Source organism: Suncus etruscus, chromosome 1, assembly GCF_024139225.1.
Source record: "Suncus etruscus isolate mSunEtr1 chromosome 1, mSunEtr1.pri.cur, whole genome shotgun sequence".
NCBI lineage: Eukaryota > Metazoa > Chordata > Mammalia > Eulipotyphla > Soricidae > Suncus > Suncus etruscus.
In genome coordinates, this window is record NC_064848.1 from 101,256,281 (window position 1) to 101,281,331 (window position 25,051).

Sequence of the window (25,051 nt, forward strand, 5' to 3'; positions counted from 1 at the left end):
TGTATGCGGCCAACACAGGACGGACCCTAATTTGAATCCCAGCATCCCATGTGGTCTTCAAACCTGCCAGGAGCAAATTTTGAGCACAGAGCCCAAAGAGCTGCCGAGTGTGACCAAAAAGCAAACAACAACAACAAAAATGGAACTCATACGGGGTTTGGTTTCATTTCCTTCATATTACTCCAACAGCAGCCTGGTCAAAATACACCCTATAATTAGAAAAAGCTGTTGTTTGTGAATGATCTTGTGTTTAATTTGAGATTCCTACCTTCGGATAATTTAAGTTCTTTGAAACTTACCCATTAGCCTATAAACTGGCAGCTTTACCAGAAAAAAAGTCTTTTCCAACTAAATACAAAGCTGTACACCTGCCTTGGGCCCAAGATTTTACCTCTTGTTACTCAGTGTTAACCTTAAGGCAAATTTCAAAAATGTTTTCTGTGATACAATCTAAGAAAAAAAAATGACTTGAAGCTATATTAATCCCATTAAATATAATTCCAATAATTCCTATAGTTTACTAAAAATTTTGTAACTTTTAAAAATCTTATTTCTGGTACTTGGGGGGCATTCCAACATGTTTCAGGAGCTATTTCAAGCTCAGTGGTGGGGGGTACCTCACACCAGTGCTTAGGGGCCCACTAATGCCAAAGAAACAATCAGTTCCTACATGCTAAGTATATGTGCCAGCCCATTGTATAATTCTGGAGCCCATGAATTATTTTTCTTAGAATAAATATGTTTCCTTTTCACAAGTTGACAATGAACTATGAGATACAAAGAATTCCAAAATGTACATCACTTAAAATTAAATTTGTAATTCATATTTAAAAAATTCTCAAAAAAATTCTCAAGCAATTTCCTCCAAAGAGAGAAAAATATCACTTACTTTCACCTCCACAGTTTTCCCTCCAGGTTCAATGTGTCTCTCTATGTACTCAGAGGACAGTAAATCACTGCAACAGCAAAAAGAAATGATGGTTAATGAGGACCCAAAAATGTGTGGCACTTAAAAATCTGTTTATAACATACCATAATATACCAGCTTCTTTTTTTGTTTGTTTGTTTTTGGGCCACACCAGTGACACTCAAGGATTACTCCTGGCTATGTGCTCAGAAATTGTTCCTGTCTTGGGGGACTATATGGGACTCAAGGGGATCAAACTGTGGTCAGTCCTAGGCTAGTGTGGGCAAGGCAGACACCTTACCACCTGCGCCACCTCTCTGGCCCCAACATACCACCTTTAATAATTCCTTCACACAGATTTTAAAACAAAAATGAAGGTATTTTAAGACTCACACATACACAGGCATGTAGCATGTTAGTACTAAAAAATAATATAAGATTGAATTGACTAATTTCCCAGTCACTTCCTTACTCAGAAGAACTGTTTCTGCTCACCTAATTTAGTAGTTCTAGAAAATTCCATAAAATCATCATTACTTTCACAACATCTTATTTCTACCTATCTTGGGGGTAGGCTGAAGGAAGGGGTTTCCCAAGCATGGTCAGGGGACGTAGGACCTTTAACAGTGATACTAGACCAACTGGGCTGGATATGGTCCTACGATGCTGCTCAGGGCCCAGAGACCCTAATATGACCACACTCCACAAAACTGGGACCTCCAGCACTGTGCACTGTTGGGCCACGATGACCATTAGGCACTGACGTGTGAACTTGAGGTCTCACTCATGCAAGTCTCCAGTTTTCTGAAATATCCTTTTAAACTTTAAATTTTTTTCTTCCACTTTTAATCTTAGCTTTTTCAAATTTGATTTCATCATTTACAATTTCTTTATGGCTATGTGTAAGATTTTATCTAGCAAAATAATTTTATCACAAAATTCAAAAGAGAAAAGAGGGCTCAAAAATAAAAAATAAAAAGGAATATATTATCATATAAATAAAAAGGAATCTACTATAAGAATGTAAAATGATTTATATTATCATATAAATAAAAAGGAATCTACTATAAGAATGTAAAATGATTATTTCGTTAATGCTTCCTAAACAGCTGTAGTATAAAATTTTAAGATGTTCCCATCATTTCAAATATATGTCTGGTTAAATTCTATACATGTGAGAACTTTTCAAATATACTAAATACCTTAGACATAAATTCCATAACAAGTCTTAAGTCTTTATGGCCAGAGAAATTGTCCAGTGATTAAGGCACTAATCCATCTTGCAGCCAACCTTGTTTCCATCCCTACACTGTCTCCCTACATTGCTAAACACTACCAGGTGTCGCCCCACACCCAGGACAGACTCTCTGGGTTTCCTGAGGTTTTGAGATCCCAAAAATCTTAAACCTTTCAATTTCCAGGCATTATAATGTATATAAAATTAGCATTAACAAATAGATATAATACACAAAGATGTACACATTTAAATTCATTGTGAAGACATTCAAACATCTTAAAAACTTTTCAAAATGCTTTAAAGATGACCAAGATAAAATTTCCCCAATTGTTAAAAGAACTGTCTTTTCAAAAGAAAGTGGATGGTACCAGGAATAAACAGTCACATGAAAATTTGAGTGGAAATAAATAATGATCAGGCCTAAATACCAAACCCAAAGTCAATGACAACAGAATCAAGATCTACAACTAGTTATAAACAAAGAGAACTGGCTGCACTAACAGTCCAGGGGGTAGAAGGGGTAAGTATGGGATGCATGCTGGGAAAGAGATACATGCATGAAGGGAAGATACATGCATGAAGTGGGAAATTGTCCTAAGTCACTGTCACTATGTACCTTAAATATAACTGTGAAAGACTTGTAATTCACATGGATCTCAATAAAAATTGTTTTTAAAAAAGACCAGCTCACAATATGAAGCTCACCATAAAGAGTAGTGGTGCAGTTATGGAAATAACTACACTAACAGCTATCATGACAATTTTAATGAGTGAGAAAGTAGAATGCCTGTCTCAAATACAGGCAGGGGTTGTGGGAGGAGGGGGATAGGGGGTATTGGTGGTGGGAATATTGCACTAGTGAAGGGTGGTGTTCTTTTTGTGACTGAAATCCAACTATAATCATGTTTGTAATCATGGTGTTTAAATAAAGATATTATTTTAAAAATAAGTAAAAATAAGAAAGAACTGTCTTTTTAAAATAATTATGGCAATCATAATACATACATAAAGTTTATAAATCTATACAAGAGGCATAAGATATTGAAGGTTCATTACAAATACGCAACTTATTCTTTTTGTAGTCTTAAATTGACGATTATTTGTTACACCTTGCTTTTCAACTTCTAACATACATATTTAGCTAAAATATCTCTGTCTTGAGGAAATTTTTATTTTTTGATTGAGTTGAGATAGGGTAGGCCCATACCCAGTAATGTTTAAGGATTACTCCTGCCTCTACACTCTTTAGTGTAGAGGTTCTTGGGGAACCATGTGGGATCTTAGGGATAGAACTTGGGGTGGCTGTATGCAAGGCAAACACTATGTTATCACTCTAGCCCCAGAAATATTTTATATTTAAGAGCAAACATGGCTCATACCCACTAGATTTCTGTATCATTTAATATCCACACATCAATCATACTGATAAGAATATTTCCACAATTCTTCACAGCCACAAGACAAAAGGGGGGGGAGCCATCCAGTGAATGCTACAACCAAATGAAACTGTAGGGTCTCAGAAGGCAGTCAGTCAGAGAAGAACAAATACTGAAATTTTTCATTTGACTGGCATTTAGAGTAAAAAAGACAAGAGAATGAAATGTATAAAAAGAAATGATGGCTCCCCCGATCTCGTCGCCCCCCCCCCCCCCCGCCTCCACGCCTGCCCCACCACAGCTCTGCGCCCCTGGAAAAGGATAGGAACTACAGGCGGAAGGGGCTTCCAGCAGAGGCCTGGAGGGGGCAGAGCTCTGCTGACTTCCACATAGGGGAGGACAAAGGAGCCAGGTTCAACAGCACCCTCCACCATTGTGGCCAGGTGTGGTACTGCACTAGCTGGCAACAAGAGGAGGCAGCAACTAATCAGGCTCTGCTAGAGGGCACTCTAGAGGCCAAATCTCAGCCAGCCCACCCAACAGTCCCACCCAGAGCTGCAATCGAGAGAAGGGACCCAGCCCCACAACACAGGGAGCAAAAACAGGCCGAAATTGGAAGGCACTGCTCTCCAAGCCACACCAATAAATGCATAAAAACATAGGTAGAGTGAGGAGGACCCTAACAACTGGAGATACAGAGAGAACTCCTACTAAGTTCCCAAGTTCACCAAAACGCACAAGCCCTGGTACAGGAAATGAGAGAATCGCTAGCCACTGAGTACAAGAAATCCATGGAGGAACAAATTAGCTAAATTAAATAAGATCTGATACAGAATATGAGAGACTCCACACAAAAGCAATTAAAGGAATTAACAGACACCGTAAAAAGGCAGACAAGCAGAATCACAGAGTTGGAGAAGCACATAGTAGTACTTGAAGGAAAACTGCAAACCAATAATGACCAGAAAACCAACAAGGAATTAAGAGGCAAGGCACTGGAAGGAAAAGTCCAGTACTTAATGAACAAAGACAAAAGAAATAATCTAAGAATTGTAGGTATACCAGAAAGGGAGGAAACAGGGAAAGGGGAAGAACAAGTGGTTGGGGAAATAATAGCAGAAAACTTTTCCACCCTTTGGAAAGAAGACTTTGCAAATGAAGGAAGTGAAAAGAGTCCCTAATAAAATAGACCCTAATAAACCAACACCAAGACATATAATAATCCAAATGGCAAAAAAAGAAGAAAGAAAGAAAGAAAGAAAGAAAGAAAGAAAGAAAGAAAGAAAGAAAGAAAGAAAGAAAGAAAGAAAGAAAGAAAGAAAGAAAGAAAGAAAGAAAGAAAGAAAGAAAGAAAGAAAGAAAGAAAGAAAGACAGAAAGACAGAAAGAAAGAAAGAAAGAAAGAAAGAAAGAAAGAAAGAAAGAAAGAAAGAAAGAAAGAAAGAAAGAAAGAAAGAAAGAAAGAAAGAAAGAAAGAAAGAAAGAAAGAAAGAAAGAAAGAAAGAAAGAAAGAAAGAAAGAAAGAAAGAAAGAAAGAAAGAAAGAAAGAAAGAAAGAAAGAAAGAAAGAAAGAAAGAAAGAAAGAAAGAAAGAAAAGAAAAGAAAAGAAAAGAAAAGAAAAGAAAAGAAAAGAAAAGAAAAGAAAAGAAAAGAAAAAGATGAACTCCTTAAAGCAATAAGGGAAAAAAGGAACCTGAACTACAAAGGAAGGGACATAAGAATCAAACCAGATCTCCCATTTGAAACAATTCAAGCAAGAAGACAGTGGAATGAAATATATAAACGACTGAATGAAAGAAATTTCCAGCCTAGGGTACAATACCCAGCAAGACTCTCATTCATATGGGATGGTAGCCTAAAAATATTCTCAAACAAAAATGATCTTGCATTATTTGTGCAAACAAAACCAATTCTAAATGACCTACTCAGAGATTAACTACACAATCCAAACCCCCAATTGTAACAACCACCACCCTATAGAACACAACTGCACAACAGCCCTCTCTGTAGATAATCTCCCTAAATGTTAACGGACTAAACTCTCCCATTAAAAGACACATAGTAGAGAACTGGATTAGAAAACATAAACCGAACTTCTGCTACCTGCAAGAAACATACAAGTACAATACAGGCATATGCTTATAATAAAACGATAGAAATCAATCTTTAAGGCCAATGGAAAACAAAAAAGATCAGGGACAGCTATTCTTATATCAGACCAAATTGCATCTAACCTCAAGAAAGTGATCAGAGACAAAGAGGGTCATTACATAATAATCGGGGGTACACTAGATCAAGAGGTACTAACCCTGATCAATATTTTTGCACCTAATGTAGAGTCAGCAAAATATGTGAGGTAGTTGCTCACTAACCTGGAGAAACACATGAAGGGAAATGTGATAATAGTAGGAGACCTTAATACTCAACTATCACCACTGGACAGATCCACCAAACAGAAAAATAGCAAAGAAATAAGAGCCCTAAATAAAAAAATTAGAAGATCTAGGGTTAATAGACTTATATAGGGCCCTCCAACCCTAGAAAACAGAATATACATTCTTCTCAAGCCCTCATGAAACCTTCTCCAGAATAGACCAAGTCTTAGGATAGAAATCTAACCTATATAAGACCACAAGTGTAAGGATCATTAGAAGCACCCTATTAGGTCTCTATGCAACAGAGGTCAAAACTGACTGCAAGAAGAAGCAATGGAGAAAAACTAGTACCTGGAGATTAAACAACATGCTGCTCAATAACATCTGGATCAAAGAGAAACTCAAGAAAGAAATAAAAAGATTCCTTGAGACAAATGATAACAAATAGATGACTTGTCAAAATTTGTGGGAAACAACAAAAGCAGTAATTAGGGGAAACTCATAGCAATACAGGCCTATATCAAGAAAGAGGAAAATGACAAAATCAACTGTTTAAAGGATCATCTCAAAGAATTGGAACAACAGTAGCAGAGAAATCCAACCACAACTAGAAGGCAAGAAATAATAAAAAGCAGAGTAGAAATAAGCAACATAGAAACTAAGAAAACAATACAAAAAAAATCAGTGAGACCAGGAGTTGGTTTTTCAAAAAAATAAACTAGATAGACAAACCACTGGCAAAACTCACCAAAAAAAAAAAAAAAAAAAAGAGGGAAAACACCCAAATCAGTAGTATCACAAATGAAAGGGGAGAGATTACAACAGAACCCCAAGAAATACAACATATAATGAAATCATACTATGAACAACTATACTCAATTAGGTTAGAGAACCCAGTAGAAATCGACATATTCCTGGAAAAATACCATCTTCCGAGACTGAAAAAGGAAGACCTAGAAAGCCTAAACAGACCAATCACTACAGAGGAAAATGAAGATGTAATTAAGAAACTCCCTAAGAATAAAAGTCCAGACCCAGATGGATTTACAGGTGAATTCTATCAAACATTCCAAAAAGATTTACTACCACTTTTCCACAGGCTCTTCCAAATCATCGAAAAAACAGGAATCCTACCCAACTCCTTTTATGAGGCTAATATCACACTCATTCCCAAAGAAGGCAAAGACACCACCAAGAAAGAAAACTACAGACCAATCTCACTAATGAACATAGATGCAAAGATACTCAACAAAATCTTAGCAAACCGAATCCAGCACTGCATCATAAAGATCAGACACCATGACCAAATGGATTTTATCCCAGGAATGCAAGGTTGGTTCAACATACGCAAATCAATCAACATCATACATCACATCAACAACAAGAAAGACAAAACCACATAATCATATCAATCCATGCAGAGAAGGCATTTGACAAAATCCAATACCCTTTCATGTTGAAGACACTCAGTAAAATAGGGTTAGAAGGAACCTTCCTCAAGATAGTTACAGCTATCTATGAAAAGCCCACAACCAACATTATCCTCAATGGCGAAAAACTAGAAGCATTTCCATTAAGGTCAGGAAGTAGGCAAGGCTGTCCACTCTCTCCACTCTTATTCAATATAATCTTAGAAGTCCTAGCAATAGCAATCTGGCAAGAGAAAGGAATCAAAGGAATCCAAATTGGGAAAGAGGAACTCAAACTATCTCTTTTTGAAGACGATATGATGATATACATTGAAAACCCTAAAGAATCCACAGTAAAACTCCTAGAAACAATTAACCAATACAGCTAAGTAGCTGGCTACAAAGTCAATACACAAAAGACAGTAGTGTTTCTCTATACAAATAACGAAGCAGAAGAGAGATTAAAATACAATTCCATTTAAAATAGTATCAAAAAAATATTAGGTACCTAGGAATCAATCTCACAAGAGAAGTGAAGGACCTATACCAGGGAAACTTCAAAACACTTCAGAAAGAAATTGAAAGGATCTAAGGAAATGGAAGAACATCCCATGCTCATGGGTAGGTAAAATCAACATAGTCAAAATGACACTCCTACCCAAACTACTATATAGATTTAATGCAATCCGTATACAAATTCAGACATCATTCTTTAAAGAATTAGAGCAATCAATCACAAAATTCATCTGGAACCACAAAAGACCCAGGATAGCCAAACACATATTGAAAAACAAGAAGCTGGGTGGCATCTCTTTACCTAACCTGCAATTATACTATAAAGCCATAGTGATCAAAACAGCATGGTACTGGAACAAAGACAGGACCTCAGACCAATGGGTCAGAACAGAATTCTCAGACATAAACCCCCAGATATACAGCCAACTAATATTTGACAAAAGAGCCAAGGAACAAAGAAAGTCTCTTCAACAAATGGTGTTGGTACAAGTGGAAAACCACATGTAAGAAACTGAAAATTGACCTATACCTCACTCCTTAAACAAAAGTCAACTCAAAATGGATCAAAGACCTTGAAATCAGACCCGAATCTATAAAATTTATTGAGAATAAAATAGGCAGAACACTCGAAGACCTATATTTCAAAAAGGTCTTCAAGTATGGAGCACCAATGGCAAGACCTTTAGCATCAAACATAAACAAATGGGACTACATCAAACTAAAAAGCTTCTGCATGGAAAAAGAAATCCTACTTAACACAAGAAGACAGTTAACTGAATGGGAAAAAATCTTTGCACTCAACATGTCAGATAAAGGGCTGATATCTAGAATATACAAAGCACTCAGAAAGCTGAGCCCCCCCAACCTAATAAAGCCATAAAAATGGGGATATGAAATGAATAGAAACTTCTCTGAAGAAGACCAAAGGATGGCCAACAAACACATGAAACATGCTCACCTTCACTCATCATTAGGGAAATCCAAATCAAGACAACAATGAGGTACCACCTTACACCAGTGAGGATGGCTCACATCAAAAATAATGGAAACAATCTCTGTTGGCGGGGTTATGGTATGAAAGGCACTCTCATCCACTGCTGGTGGGAATGCCCCCTAGTCCAACACCTATGGAGAATAGTCTGGAGAGTGCTAAAGGAACTCAGAATTGAGCTGCCATTTGATCCAGCAATTGCTCTCCTAGGTATCTACCCCCAAGCTGGAAGGACATTCATCTCAAAGTATGTGTGCACCCCACTATTTATTGCAGCACTCAGTATAATAGACATGTCTTGGAACCAACCTCGATGTCCAACAACAGATGAGTGGATCATTAAGATGTGGTATCTATACACAATGGAATACTACATGGCAGTCACAAATGATACGATCACAGACTTTGCAGCAATGTGGATGGACCTAGAACATATTATGTTAAACGAAGCAAGACGAAAGATAAACACAGAATGATAGCACTATTCTGAAGTACCTAGAATAGGCACCAGATATATAACAAAACCCCACGATTAAATAACAGGTGTAACAGGTTAGAAACCTCAAACACTGTAATAATCACCATATACTGGGAAGTAGAGCCCAAAACAAAGGGAAGAGAAACAATATGAAGCCCGACTACACATTATATCATAAAGAAACCAGAAACAGCAGCATAGAGAGAATAGGTATGTAATTATCATTTTACTACAAAGGCCCATAATAATTTACTAGGGATCTTATACAGGAATACAGGTAAAGATTATGATGGGAAATTATTGACTCCAATGGAAACATTTCAAGACATTATGGTTGAATGCCTTAACCTTACCACATGTAAAATAACCTCTCAGTTTTTCTGCCCATTGGGGTTCCTGGATACAAAGGGTGAACATCTTATGGTGGTACCTCGGTGTTGAGTCACACGAGGCACCATACTCAGCTTGCATCATGAAAATGTCCGGATATAACTTTTTTTATATATATATTTTATTTAAACACCTTGATTACATACATGATTGCGTTTGGTTTCAATCATGTGAAGAATACCACCCATCACCAGTGCAACATTCCCATCACCAATATCACAAATCTCCCTCCTCCCCACCCGACCCCCACCTGTACTCAAGACAGGCTTTCCATTTCCCTTATACATTCTCATTATTAGGAGAGTTCAAAATGTAGTTATTTCTCTAACTAACTATTCACCAGCTGTGTGACCTCAAATTATTCACTATTTATTAACACAAATTTCTCATTTCTAAAATTAAGATAATAAAATATTTGTAAGTTCACATGAAATTAAACCAAAACATATATGTAATGTGCCTCCCAAGTTCTGATCTCTATCATTCCACTTTCTATTTACTACCTTCTATCCATATTTCTCTAGAACTTGAGTTCTAGAATCTGAGCTGATGATGTGACAAATTTAATGTGACAGAAGAAAAACTGTAATATATGACCTACATCCCCCAATTCCCTACAGTTCAAACTGTCATTGACTCCAGTTACCATGCAATGTGGAAGCACCAAGAACCACCTATGTAAACAGCACTGAAGTAGCTAGCTGAAAGTACCAGCTGAATTCAAAATCAGTGCTGACACCATTTCCAACCTTGTTCCTGTGGACACTTTGCACCTTACAGATGCAGCAGTTCCCAAATATTACTACATGAAGCAAAACTTCCCAGTCTACCCTGTACACAAAATAATTCACTCTAACAGGACAGTCATGCCTTCTTATGATTCAGTGTTCCATAAACAAACTCATGTCCTACTTAGATTTGCAAATAAAGTATTTTAGATAACACAAATATAAAAGTATAATAAGTGCTTCAAATATTATTAAAATCCACTTAGTGAAACAGGAAAAAAATTACCACTGATCATGATTCCACAGATTGACTCACTGATCATGACCATAATCATGATTCTACATAGATCATTTCCCACAGTGAAAAAGTACTAAAGATTTCTTTAAGTGCTTAAATTATTAAAAGTTTTTTTTGAAAACAGATCAAATTCTAATATGCTTAAGAGAAATTAGAAAATATAGAAATTGGGAATTGGAAAGCTGTCAATGAAAAAACATTTTTTATTCCCTCCATTCTATATATTCTTCCCCCCATTTTATCTTCCCTTTCTTTTCTTTTCTTTTCTTCCTTTTACTTTTCTTTTCTTTTCTCTCTCTCTCTCTCTCTTTTTTTTTTTTTGGTTTAGGGCCACACCCAGTGACACTCAGGGGTTACTCCTGACTATGTGTTCAGAAATCGCTTCTGGCTTGGGGGACCATATGGGAAGCCAGGGGATTGAACCGTGGTCTGTCTGTCCTAGGTTAGCTTGTGTAAGGCAAACTTTGCCCTACCACTTTTGCCACTGCTCTGCCCCCCCCCATTCTTTTATTTTTATTACTACCTAGCCAAGCATAGATCTTCCACATCCTTTTGGCAAATTAATGTTTTTTTTTTCTGAGAATTCTCAACAGAAAAAAGAAATACCCTGTTTATCTAATGTCACTATGAATTAGTACCGTATTCTTCATCTTTGTTTTATGCTACAGCTATTGTCTATATCTATAAAATAACTAGTATTTCACATGCACTGATTTATATGTAAATGTAGTATATAAAATTCCTATTTTGTTAAAGTAAAGGGAAACCACAAGAGCAAAGTAATAGTAATTTTTCCAAGATGTCATCTGGAGTAAATTTTCATTTTATTACTTTTTAATTTATAAACATAAAAATTACTTTCTTGCTATTGCACATATAAAGGAATTTCTGTATAATTGAGCAAGTAAGAGTGAGACTATTTCAATTATACCCAACTAAGAAAATCATAATCTGTTGTAAATTTCAGGGTATTTTAAATGTAGATGTTACAGTAATTTAATTAGATGAAAGTTGACAAGGGCACTTTGATTATATTACTTACAGAATCCTATTTCCACAAAATATTATTAATTATGAGCTTGGTTTTAGAGCAGAATCAAAGTTTATTTTGAGTGCCCAGGTACTCTTAGATCTATCAAGTCAGATTATCCTAGGCTTATTTTAACATTAAAATAAAATGTTAATAATGCATGAAAGTGCAATAAAATTAATTAGGTACAAATATCCTTAAAAAACTCTAAGTGTTATGCCAAAGAGTGAAGGGAAGATTGGATGCTTTGAAGTGAGTGCTGTGTTCCTAGAAATCTTGACCTACTCCTGGGAGCATCTCTCCCCAGTACTCACAGACAGGAAGTCTACTACATTTTTCAATACCACAGTTTTTCTTGTGAATCCAGACCACTGTAGCTGTTACTCTGATGCAAGTTGTTACATCAGCCTGATGCTGATGACATCCTCCAAGCAACCCCTCAGTTTCCTACTCCTCATGGTCACAGACTGCTTTATGCTGACGTGCTGTGTAGTGAAAACCTTGGAAAGAGACCAAGGTGCTAGCAGTGCTTTCTCATGAGCAGCTTCTCAAGAATCAACTCAAGAATCTAATGCCAACTTTGAACATCACTGCACCTACTTTCAAGAAGTATGATTTCACAAGAAGCATTATATTATCACAATATAACTATAGAATAAGCATATTTTTCTAATCACTGAGTGTAGAACATGGCCTTCTCCAGAGCTGGGAATAGTACAAGTGCATGTCCCCCAAGAGGAATGTAGGAGCATTGTTCATCAGACTTGTGGCATACTGCATGGTAAAATGATGGTCACTTGGAAGACTGTAATGTCTTTGAATGTTTTCCTCTTCCATCTCTTTGCTGCCAATACTGGACCAATTGAATAGGTATTTTTGGCACTTCAATGTTTACTTAAAAGCAACTTCTCTCTTAAGTTCCATCCCCAAGAACCCAAAGTCAACAGTGAACATCTTCATAGCTGCCTTCAGGACTTGTGGTTCCAGGAAAAATCAGCTATACTATGGACATATAATTTTTTGGGGGGGGCATATAATTTTACTTAGTTTCTTCCCATTAGCATTATGGATGCTTTTAAAAATGGCTGCTACAGTCTGCAGCTTATTTAACTTTCTTTAGTCACATCTTTCTCTTGAGTTTTGTCAAAACTCTTTTCACCTATAGTGTGAGCCCATCTTGTGCACTTCACCACAAAAGCACCCCAGAGATCTTGCAAGTGTGAGTTCTGCAATAAATTGTCCTAAATTCAGATAAAGCAAAAACCTCAAGTACTATATAACGGTATGTTGACATATTTTGATCAGTGTGACTCATTTCCACTTTGAAAGCCAAATATTACCTGGAACACACCACACCAAAGCAATTAAAAGAAATCCCTAATGAATCTTCTGGTGTATAATTAACAGAGGGAGAAGTGTTCCTCTCCAATAGTCAAAGCAAGGACTAACATTTTAAAAATAAAATTGCCAGGATCATTTAAAAATATTTTAAGTACATTTAAATAGATTTCCTATAAATACCCTAAATGGGCTAAATTGACTTTTTTACAGTTGTATTTTGTAGATGTGGCTTAAATAATTATTAATAAAAATTAAAATTTTCAATAGTTATGATAGTATTAAAAATCAAATCAGCAAAGCAGATCTACTCTCAGATTTTCTGTATATTATCATCTGCCTAAAAGGCACCTATTCTATCTGTTTCCTTTCTTTTCACTTTCACATTCTGGATATGGGACATTATCCTTTTGCAAGACTCCATTATTATAAGTCAGGAGCCCAATGGCTGAAGAACAATTGCTCCCCATCTTTACCTGCACAGCTTCATATGATTGAGTCATGACATCAACCTGTTCCCGGCAAGAGCATGTCTACCTACTAATACATACAGGCTCATCATGGGGATCCCTTTGAAAGTAGCAAGATAAATATAATCAGGCCTTGTATCTTAATTCCTCTCACTTAAGATGTGTAAATCATCCCTCCTTTCTAGTTTATTTTTCTTTATTAAAACACCTTGATTACAAATATAATTGTAATTGGGTTTCAGTCATGTAAAGAACACCCCCCTTCACCAGTGCAACATTCCCACCTCCAATGTCCCAAATCTCCCTCCTCCCCACCCCATCCCACCTGTACTCTAGATAGGCTTTCCACTTCCCTCATTCATTCACATTGTTATGATAGTTCTCAGTGTAGTTATTTCTCTATAATTTCAACAGTCTTTCCTCTTCTCTAACACTCTCTAGTTGCCCTTTGGTGTCCTCTGGAATGAATATGGCCAGAGAAACAACCTCATTCTCTAGACTCTTCTTTGAAGACTGAAGACATTTTTCACTCTTTCTCTGAGAAACTACTCCTAAGTGCAGAAATATCTGTACCCTCTTAGTGGAGTTTCATGTTCTTACCACAGGTCTAGTGTATGTTTAAGTGGGGAACATATCTCTATGCTATTTCCTACTTTATCAAAAGCAACTCCATTATATCAGAGGGAGCATTTATGAAGCTCTGATTTACAAAGCTGCTAATAACAGAGTTTTAGGTATTCAAGGTTCCAACTTTAAATACACCACCAGCATCAAGATCCCTCTACTCATGATTTCCATTCTCTCCCCAACCTTCAGTCTTAGCAAACTATTTTTAACTTTAAAATCACCCTACTATTATCTCAGTAGATCTATTCCCTCCCATATAGCTTGATATTCATTTATTGAGTCATAGTCCATTTCTCTTAGTCTCTCAGGATTTTAGCTTCTATTGTTAAGTATTGATGAATTTGATATCTGTTTATTTAACCCTTTCAAGTATGGCTTCTCAATTCCTCTACCTCATTTCTTCTAAATACTCAAATCTACCTTATCAACCCCTTCCACCACCTCATACTGACCATGTTCTAAATTTCAAGGTTTTTCTTCATTCTGGCTTTGTTCCTCATCAATTCCTTTTGACCCTAAGACCCATAACACACTGAAATTATTACCACTCCACTGTCCCAAAGCTTCCTCATTTCTTACTCCCTTTCTTGTTCAACTTACACTCAATCTTAATATTCACTGTTTTTGCAAGTCTCCCTGCCCATTTTCTAACATGTGATTCTTCCTTGGCTAACCCAATCTTGTTTTAAATAAATGATTTACTTGCTCATTGCAACAGAGCTGAAAAAGGGGCAGCCACACTCAAAATCAAGAATGGATCACCATGACTGTCCATCAGTCCAGCATCATAGATTTAACTACTCTTGAAAGAAAGGTAAAACTAGAATCAAAAATTCATGGATAAACAGGCCTCACAGCTAATGCACTGAGGACCCTCTAGGGAAGGTGGTGCAAGTCCCTTGACCTGATAAAGTCCTGGTAGCTGCACACACAGACTCACTTATAACAGTTGCCATGCCAATGACCCAGATTCATTGCTTTTACAATATTATCTGCAGATACTTATAACCAAAAACTCCAGGTATGTTGGTTTTGTGGTTGACATCATCAGGGACTCTTTGGAGCCAGGGCAAGCCACCACCCCTGTGCCTCTGTACTTCTAGAAAACCCAGTAGACATGCTCATGAACCTTTGCTATAATCCTATGAACTCATCGCCCAGTTCCACTGATCCTCAAAGTCCTGGAGTGCAACACCTCCATAATTAATGCTGACTTCCAAGTAAAAATACATAAAATTCTATGTGAAATTATAATAGAAACCACATATATGTAACAAACAAAACTAACAACAAAATGCTTAACTGGCAATAAGTAGCGGAGTAAACCTTCAGATAATGACTAATGACCTGGTTGTAAGATATAAAAATTTTTCACAAAATTTTTTATTGAAGTTTTTTTGATAATTCCCTCACCATTTAGTTATTTAAGTAAATTATCCATACCCACCAAGGAGTAGGCTTCAGGGAAGTTGAGAAAATGGGGACATTGGGGTGGAATGATACCCTGGTGGTGGAATTGGTGTTGGAACAGTTCATGCCAGAAATAGCTGTATTACAAGCAACTCTGTAAAGCACAGTGAAATTTAATACATGTATGTTTGTAAAAGAAAGCCGAAAAAAGGCATCATTAATGCCAAACATCCCTGGAAGATATATGAAAATGGTACTTAATTTCTCAAGAACACTTACTCTTCTATTTCCCAATATTTTATTAAGCCTTCTTTCCCCTCAAAAACATTCCAGCTCCAAAAATTAATCACTAAAAGAACATGATTACTCTGGATTTTTCAAGGTATAGTAGGCCAGAATGACAACTCTGGGGCCTTCTTCTAATGGGAGCAGGCAGATTCCCTTTTTTCCTGCACTCACAAATGATACTTTCTGATATAGAAACAGCCCAGCTCCTCAACTGAACCTCATCCAAATGCCAACCTACAAAATCATCCAAGCTCATAGCTCCAGCTACTGCAGATGCTTGGCATTTGTCAGTTTTAGTACTGTCTGTCCAGTAGGATCTCGGTAAATCTAATTCAAAAGCTTTATACTAGACCAGCAAGTTCAATGATCCTAAATAATAACACAGAAGGCTCAACTAGCAATATCAGCCCAGAAAATCCTCAATGACTTTAGTGAATACCACTGTTAGAACAATTATCACAAATTTACTTTTATTTTTAAGTTTTGGTAACTCCATATGCCTTTGTATTGTACCAAACAATATGAAGCAAATTTGATCATGCCTGTAAGGGGGCAAGCAGGGGTTCTGGGTGGGAAACTGAGGACAATGGTGGAGGAGAGGTCACACTGGTATTGAAACATTTAATGCCTGACACAACTGTAGTATAAACAACAATGAATCATGATGTTAAAATTTAAAAAGGTGGCGGTAGAGCTAGGGTGTCTGCCTTGCAAGCGCTAGTGTAAAACGGACCACAGTTCAATCCCCCGGTGTCCCATATGGTCCCCCCAAGCCAGGAGCGATTTCTGAGTGCATAGCCAGGAGTAACCCCTGAGCGTTTGTCAAATGGGTGTGGCCCCAAAACAAAACAAAACAAAACAAAAATTAAAAAAAATGAAACCAAAAACAAACATCAAAATCTAATCCCCTTTGAGTTTAAGATGATTGCTATTTACTTAGCAAAGAATCAGATTTCTAACATATTCCTACATTTAACAAAAGTATAAGCATTTGTACTTTTTGTTTTGTTTTGTTTTGTTTTTGGACCATACCCAGTGATGCTCAGGGGTTCCTCTTGTCTATGTGCTCAGAAATCACTGTTGGATCAGGGGACCATATGGAACACTAGGGATCAAACTGAGGTCCATCCTGGGTCAGCCAAGTGCAAGGCAAATGCCCTATCACTGTGCTATCACTCCAACCCTAGCATTTGTACTTTTTTCTTTTTTTTTTTTTTTTTTGCATTTGTACTTTTATGCTCAAAATTTCTCCTCCTAATCTGGTGATTAGCTGTCAAAACCCCAAACTTCTCTTATCTTTAAGTATATTGCACCAAAAATTCTTCCTCTCCTATATCATCCAATTCTCCCTTTCCACTAGATTTTTCTATTATGATAAAGTATTTATCATATTTATTATTTCTCCCATTTACAAAACCAAGTAACACCTATCTTAAAATCCTGTTATTGTCCATCTAACTCCTACATATCCTTCTGTCCTTAAGCAAAATCAGTAAAGAGAATTGCCCACTGTTAATGTCTCCTTTTTCTCCAACCTTATGTTTTGAAACACCTGAATTTCACCTCACCAAAACTTCTCTTATATATTACTAATTATAACTTTTCATATATTATAACTAGATTAATTCTCAACCCTTATCTAAGATAGCCACGTTTGACAAAGCTGATAACCTGCTACTTCCTTTTAGAAATAATTCTTTTAATTCCCTAGTATACAAAACTCTTTACAGTTAAATATGTATAAATCACCTACATATTCAACATCCTTAGCTACTTATCATCTAAATAAATTATACTTAAGATGTCTAAACTTGAGTCCCCAATTTTACTTACACAAACTATTATTATTTTCCTACATGATTTTCTTCCCAGTCTCATAAATTATTACTCCAGTTTATCAGTCATTCTGCTTGAGAATCATGGAGACATTTAACATTTCTGAATTTCTATTGTATTCTATACCCAATTTATTACAAAATTCTGTCAACGGTTTTCAAAATATAACCAGATTATGACTACTTTGGCCAAAGTCATCATAATGCCAAAGTCATCATAATAACATGCTTGGATTATGCAATATTTCCCTAATTATATATGTGAAGAATATAACAGCCATATTATTAATAAGAACACAGCTTTATAATAGGCATTATTGTATTTTATGTATTATATATTATTATATTATGACCATTGCAATTATGGTCAATTATTGCCCTTATTTGGTAACACAATCTTTAAAATTTTTGTTAAGATTAATAATATTACTGGTTATGATAATCTAAATATAATATATTTATATAATATGTATTAGATAATTATATATAATATTAAAAACTATAAATAAAAGCAATGTATATAGCTCTACCATGGTCATAGTTATATATTATTAGATTTAACATTATCCAGGGGAATTCAGGTACTCTGAATATGAAATAGCCATCCAAAGTTATAAATATTACTTATCAATTTCTCTCAAAAGTCTAACAAGTCTTAAAATGCTGACTGTTATTTGCTCATATTTCATTCCATTTCATGAGCTGATTCTTGCATACTTTCTACTCTAAGGTTCATTTCTAGTTAATAAAGTTACTCATTTGTTAATATTATTTTGTAGTTGTACGTAATCACCCATAATACATGCAAAGTATGTTTTCTACCACTAATACTACAATTACTTTTTATGAACAAATGCCAATCATACCAACCTAAACTATTTTACTTTGGCCATACTAAAATTCCTTAGTATATTGAAAGTACCATACAATAAAAAATAAATGTAAAAATCAATGATAATGAGTGGTTTTTTAAAATCATAATTTAGTAGCTAGCTAAGTACTGTCACTTTTCAAATTGTCATTCTGAGACCTTCCTTATCTTTCATAGAGATATTGCAATTACTTAAACTTTGTTAAAATTTCCTTTTAGAATTGCCTTCACTGACAATATACATGACACATAAGAAAAATAGCCTAAACTATCATTGTTGGGGGAAGGGGCTCCTAAGCTGTGCTATAGGGATGAGGGGTCCAGAAGAGTCTCTCTCAAAGATTCCCAGTCAATTGGGAAACACTTAAATCAATATGCTAAATTTACTGCAAGGGACTGAAGATGCACTGCTGAGCAGCAGTTATTATGGTGATGATAGAGATCACCAGAATCATCTTAGCAGTTTTCGCAGACCTTCCAGGTCACACCCAATAATGAAGTCAGACATTGCCTAAGATGTCACTGGAGTAGGTGCAATATCACTTGTTTCCAATTATTTTTTATCATAACTTCTAAATAATGTAAAACTATCCACTCCTTTTACTTAAGAGATGATGCTAAATAGTTGTTGGCAAATTTCAAAACTGAAATTCATCCTTAATTACTGCTGCTAAGCCACTATTAAATAATTTCAAAAATTAGATTATAGGTTTTGACAACAATCCTCCTTAAAAGAGTTAATATAGCCCTGAGCAAGATGGCTGTCACTGTAATAAATGCAAGGGCAATATACTAAAAATGACAACTTTCAAGAAATAACTTACTTAGTTGCTTAAGCTCTGAAAATGGAAAGAAAATCAAATGGGATCTATTACATGAACCTGATTTAGTTCCTAGATTCTAAAAGCTCAGAATGAAGATGCAAAAGATATATGCTTTACTCTTGTAAGTTCTGAGATTTTACTAAATTGTCCCTTAGAAAACATTTTAAAAGTCGTTTTCATATGGAAAAATACTGAATTTTCTGCATGTGAAAACATGCACAAGTAGATAAGAAAAGGAGAAAGTATCACAACAGTGTGACCATTTATATTCCAGACACAGAAGACTGATTATTTGAGGTCTTTGTATGTGGCCTTTCTTCTCACAATTATCTGGTAAGCCATTGTATTCTTCTTAGATGAAATTCATATAACAATCCAGAAAAGGATAAAACACTAGGTGTTGGGCATTGTATGACTGAAACTCAATTTATGAACAATGTTGTATTTTACCGTGATTCAATTAAAGTTTAAAAATATATTAAGATTAAATTACAAAGGAGAAGAAAATCTTGAATAGTCTAAATATATTTCTTTTCTTCTTTTGGGGGTACTCCCCACGAGTTCTGAGGCATATCAGTGCTCTGTCTATATAGTGCTAGGGAAGTTATGTTGGGGGTCTCGTTACAACAAGGGACCTGGACATGTCAAGTACACATTAAAATTCTTTATAGCATGGAGGTAAGGCGTTTGCTTTCATGCAGAGGGATGGTGGTTCGAATCCCAGCATCTCATAAGGTCCCCTGTGCCTGCCAGGGGAAATTTCTGAGCATAGAGCCAGGAGTAACCCCTGAGCTCTGCCAGGTGTGACCCAAAAAACAAAAACAAAAAAATTTCTTTGGGCTTTTTCCAAGCCCATACAATTTTCTTATGAGCACCATAATTTATGTGCATATACTTAATATATTTATTTGACATATCTACTTTGTAAATACAAAGGGCCCCCAATATGAATTACATATTGATACATATTACATATTGATCCTTTTACATTATATTTTACTTTATTTTATTTTTTATTGCTGTAGGGCCACACCTGGTAGTGTTAGAGTATGGTCTGGAGCCATTACCAGTACAGTGTGAGGAGACATGTGGTACCAGAGATGTCTGAACCAGGGTCTGACAAATAGAAGTCAAATGCTTTACCATGAAGTGTTAGAGGAAAATTTATAAAGCCCGGTCAGCACCAGAACCAATGTATCTTTCACCAGGTTGGTTTGGGGGCCACATTTTTTTTCTTTTCTCTTTTTTCTTTTTTTCATCCTAGAAAGCCATCAGCAAGGGATAAAGGGAGATGTCCTTTAATCCCCAAAGAATCCACCAAAGCACAGTGGACCCCTTTTGGCAGACTGACTATTGACCCTGGAAGTGGTGAGAATGCGAGATCACTTGAGGTGTTTGCACAGATCCTTCAGAGAGAGTGTGGACAAGTGAGAAAAAGTGTGTGTGTGCCATCCCTTTAGTGTTGATGGAATTCGGCTTCAATTCAATTGAAATTGTGTTTTGTGTGTGTTTTTATATTTGCAAGTTAGGAGGTAGGGTGGAGGTTACAATCATGATTCCGCTCACTGGCCAAAAGGATGATTTCATGCTGAGGAAGTCCAAGTTTTGGAATCCATCACCTCAGCCAAAAGGTAGAATCAAAAAAGTACCCAGCAACTCAGTGTTCATGAGGAATTTATAATAAGAATTATTGTCAGGTTTTTTGTGTGCATGATAAGTGACCTCAGGTGATTGTGAAGCTTGCAGACCTCTGTTTGTGGGTTCTGTGTTTTTGTTTAAATTGTGTGTTCATATTGTGTTGTGCCTTTTGCCATATTTATGATTAAGAAAAATAAGGAAGGGGTGTGGTAATTTTTTTTTTTTTTTTTTTTTTTTTTTGTGGTTTTTGGGTCACACCCGGCAGTGCTCAGGGGTTATTCCTGGCTCCAGGCTCAGAAGTTGCTCCTGGCAGGCACGGGAGGACCATATATGGGACGCCGGGATTCGAACCGATGACCTCCTGCATGAGAGGCAAACGCCTTACCTCCATGCTATCTCTCCGGCCCCTGGGGTGTGGTAATTTTAAATACTGTCACTTTTGGCCGAGAAGCTACTGGAGAAAGAAAAGGTCGTTTTGAAATCCTGCCACTTTTGACTGAAGAGGGGCTACTCCCTTCCCCCCACCAGGGCTTAAACAAACTCCTCCTGAGAGGGGCGTGAGGGGTGGACAAAGTGATGGGGTACCTTTCATTTTGTTCCTGACTAGGAGTCCAGAGGAAAATTAAGAGAATTTTTCTGATTTAGAGATTTCTTAAAATGAATAACTTGATGCAAACTGCCAATCACCCCAAGGTATATCAGTAAAGAGTTCTTTAAGTGGTGTATGTTGCAAATTTTAAAAAAGGATCAATAAAAGACTGATAATTCAGAGAACCCCCTCTAAGGGGTATGTCATGGATTCCAGCCATTCCTAGTAACTTGCATTTGGTAATTATTTGATATCAAGGATTGTTTTTTTCTCTATCTCCCTAAAGGATGAGGATTGGGAAAATTTTGCTTTTTATTCATTTTGTTTGTCAGTTTGTGTTTTGTGTTAATTTGTGTTTAGTTTAAATTATGTGTTCAAATTGTGTTGTGCTTTTTGCTGTGTTTATTGATTATTGCTGCATTTTAGGTTAAAAATTGGCTGAAAAAGAAAGGAAAAGTGTATTTTTCTAAAAACCAAGGGGCCTTAGAATTTGACAGTTATCTAATAAAAATTGCCCTGGGCGAATATTGTCTTTAGGCTAACAGGTAATCTGATTAGCTAGAAAAAAATTTTTGTTTCAATCTTTAAAATTTCTACTAAAAATAAAGAAAAAGTTTTCCTGACTTTAAAGATTTCTAGGAATTGAATGGGTAAAGATTGGGTGTGAGATAATTTGCCCTTTAAATGCCTTTAACATCCTGGCAACTGGGAAGAACCTGTCTGAGTGGGACAGTGGCCTTTTTTTTTTTCCCAAAATAAAATTGAATGCCTTAAAGCAGATTTAAAAATTCCCATCCCTGGGGGAATTTCAGAGCAAGAATTTTCAATAAAGAAAAATGTGTCATTTTAAAACAAGTTACAACAAATCAAAAAACTGTGAGAAAAACATTATGGTTAGTTTTTAAAATAATATTAATTTTGTGAGTGTTTAATATTGCTAAAAATGCTAAGTTTGGATAGCTAAATTTCATAACTGTATTGCAGCCAGGTATTTAATGTGATCTTAAGATCTGAAAGATGAAAATGCTTTAAATGTCCTTAGTAGATACAATAAAGGACAACTTAGTCCTGTTAAATATAAGTAATTCTAGCAATTTGGGAACAATAAAGGAAATAAAAGTTCTAGGTATCTGAATAAACTGCAGACCTTTTAAAATTGAAGTACAAATCAGTCGTATTCAATATCTCTGAAGTTTTACAATTTAAGTTGCTATAGTGTTTGAATTTCAAAAAAAAAAAAAACAATAGTTATCCTTGATTATACAATGCCTATTTCTCATTTTCTAAAGTTGTATAATTAATCTCGTGAAGCCTAACTAACTTGGTAATTGGAATGTAAAATATAATATGTTCTGGGCACTGTCATAAATATGATATTTAGATTAATAAAGAAAATCAACAGGGTTGTTTAGTAGTAAGTTCATTTGGACCTATGATTAATAATAAAGCAGCAAAAATTTATGAGATAATTTTTTTAGAAACTGCTAAATGATATGTCTAAAATAGTTACAGAAAAAGAACTATTTTGGATGGTGTTCTAAGTTATTAAGGGAAACAAAGTAATTAAAATTGTGTGGACAGGGGCCGGAGAGATAGCACAGCGGCGTTTGCCTTGCAAGCAGCCGACCCAGGACCTAAGGTGATTGGTTCGAATCCCGGAGTCCCATATGGTCCCCCGTGCCTGCCAGGAGCTATTTCTGAGCAGATAGCCAGGAGTAACTCTTGAGTACTGCCGGGTGTGGCCCAAAAACCAAAAAAAAAAAAAAAAAATTGTGTGGACAGATCACACTTTGGAAATTATAATTTCTCTAGATTGCCAATTTAAAAAATCTTCTTAAGAGAATTTATGTTTTGTATTGGTCTAAGAAGTGTGATAATCTGGCATATGAAAATTTTAACATGAAATATTTATAGGTACAATATGAAACCATAGTTTTTTTAAATTTATTTAATTTTGATTAAATGTTTTAAAAGTCTTATATTATTCATGTAGAAGGAGATGCGGTTATGCAAGAAGAATAAAATATAGATTTAATGCTGGAAAAGGGAAGGAAATTCTCTGAAGGAGTAGCCAGTTGGATGCAAATAGGACTGAAGGAAATTTGTAGAGTAAATTTGGAAAATGTGAAGAAGGTGAAAGTATGGACTAAAGAAAGAAAAAGTTAGAAAGGAAAAAGGAAAGTAGATAAATGCAGAAAGTTTAAGAATGTGCAGAAGGGATTGAGGATGTGTACTATGAAAGAAACTGCATAATCAAATTGGATGATTATTATTATACCGTATATTTACATGTTACAGTGTTCTTAGGCTCTTGGGTGAAAGTGGGGTACTAATGAGGTCTTATAAACATCTAAAAGATAAAAGTTTTAAAGAAAAATAATTAAGCTTCTTTTTGTTTTTTTTTTTTGGTTTTTGGTTTTTGGTTTTGGGGCCATTCCTGGCGGTGCTCAGGAGTTACTCCTGGCTGTCTGCTCAGAAATAGCTCCTGGCAGGCATGGGGGATCATATGGGACACCGGGATTCGAACCAACCACCTTAGGTCCTGGATCGGCTGCTTGCAAGGCAAACGCCGCTGTGCTATCTCCCGGGCCCTAAGCTTCATTTTTAAAAAATTTTTATTTTTGAAACATTGGTAACTATTGATTATAAATTTTTTTAAAGTCTGCCAAAAGTAGTGCTCATTCTTCTTGGTATAATGTTGGAACCTGAATTCTGAACAAGGAGAGACGCCAATTTGTAAAGGCCACATGGCTGGCTTCCTCTCAGGTTCTGAGCAGGGAAAGATACCATTTTGTAGGGATCACATGGTGTAAGCCACATGTTAGGTCTTCACAAGTCTATTTCCATAGACCTTGCCCCAAGCAAACTGGCCACACTAACTTGCCTATTAGGGAAGGACAAGGGAGCCGTAGAAAGGTACCCTTAGACAAGAGCCAATCAATCATCAGATATCCCTTCCCTATATAATCTTCCTCATGACCTTGGGTGGGGCTCATCTCCTTCAGGAAATGGCCCTGGCTGGCTAGGTTAGGGCTATTGTAGACAAATTACAGTATTAAACTTTATTCCAGTTGTGAGGTCTCATCCTTCTACTGTAGAGCCCTACATTTTTCTGCCAGGGATATTAATAAGTGTATCACAAGGAACTTTGTGAATATGGTCATGGTTTAAAGAATTGAAAATATGGGGAATCTTATTGTAAGAAGCTCCTAGACAATAATCAAATGGCTTTAGGACATTTTTAGATTTTTTGTGTAAATTTAAGTAACCTTTGCTTTTTCTCTCTCTCTTAGCACCTTTTAGTACCGTTTATGGTTTATGTTTCACAGTATCATGTTGCTTTACATAAATACAAGAAGGGTGGCTTTCTTCTCTGCACGAGGAGTTATCCCCATGCAGACAAGGAATCTTAAAAATTAGTGAGGGG

General features: G+C 36.0%; 1 protein-coding gene across 5 annotated transcripts in view; it reads right to left on the bottom strand.

Annotated features, from left to right (window-relative positions):
• ADAM22 (ADAM metallopeptidase domain 22) overlaps positions 1–25,051 on the bottom strand; it is a 275,390-nt gene that overhangs the window by 128,264 nt on the left and 122,075 nt on the right. For 4 of the 5 annotated variants that reach the window (XM_049768940.1, XM_049768929.1, XM_049768944.1 and 1 more), the window contains exon 4: positions 890–956. In XM_049768940.1, coding sequence (XP_049624897.1) covers positions 890–956 — 67 coding nt within the window. Of the gene's footprint in view, positions 1–889; positions 957–25,051 lie in introns of those variants that run through there. The other variant, XM_049768924.1, reaches the window with a different exon arrangement.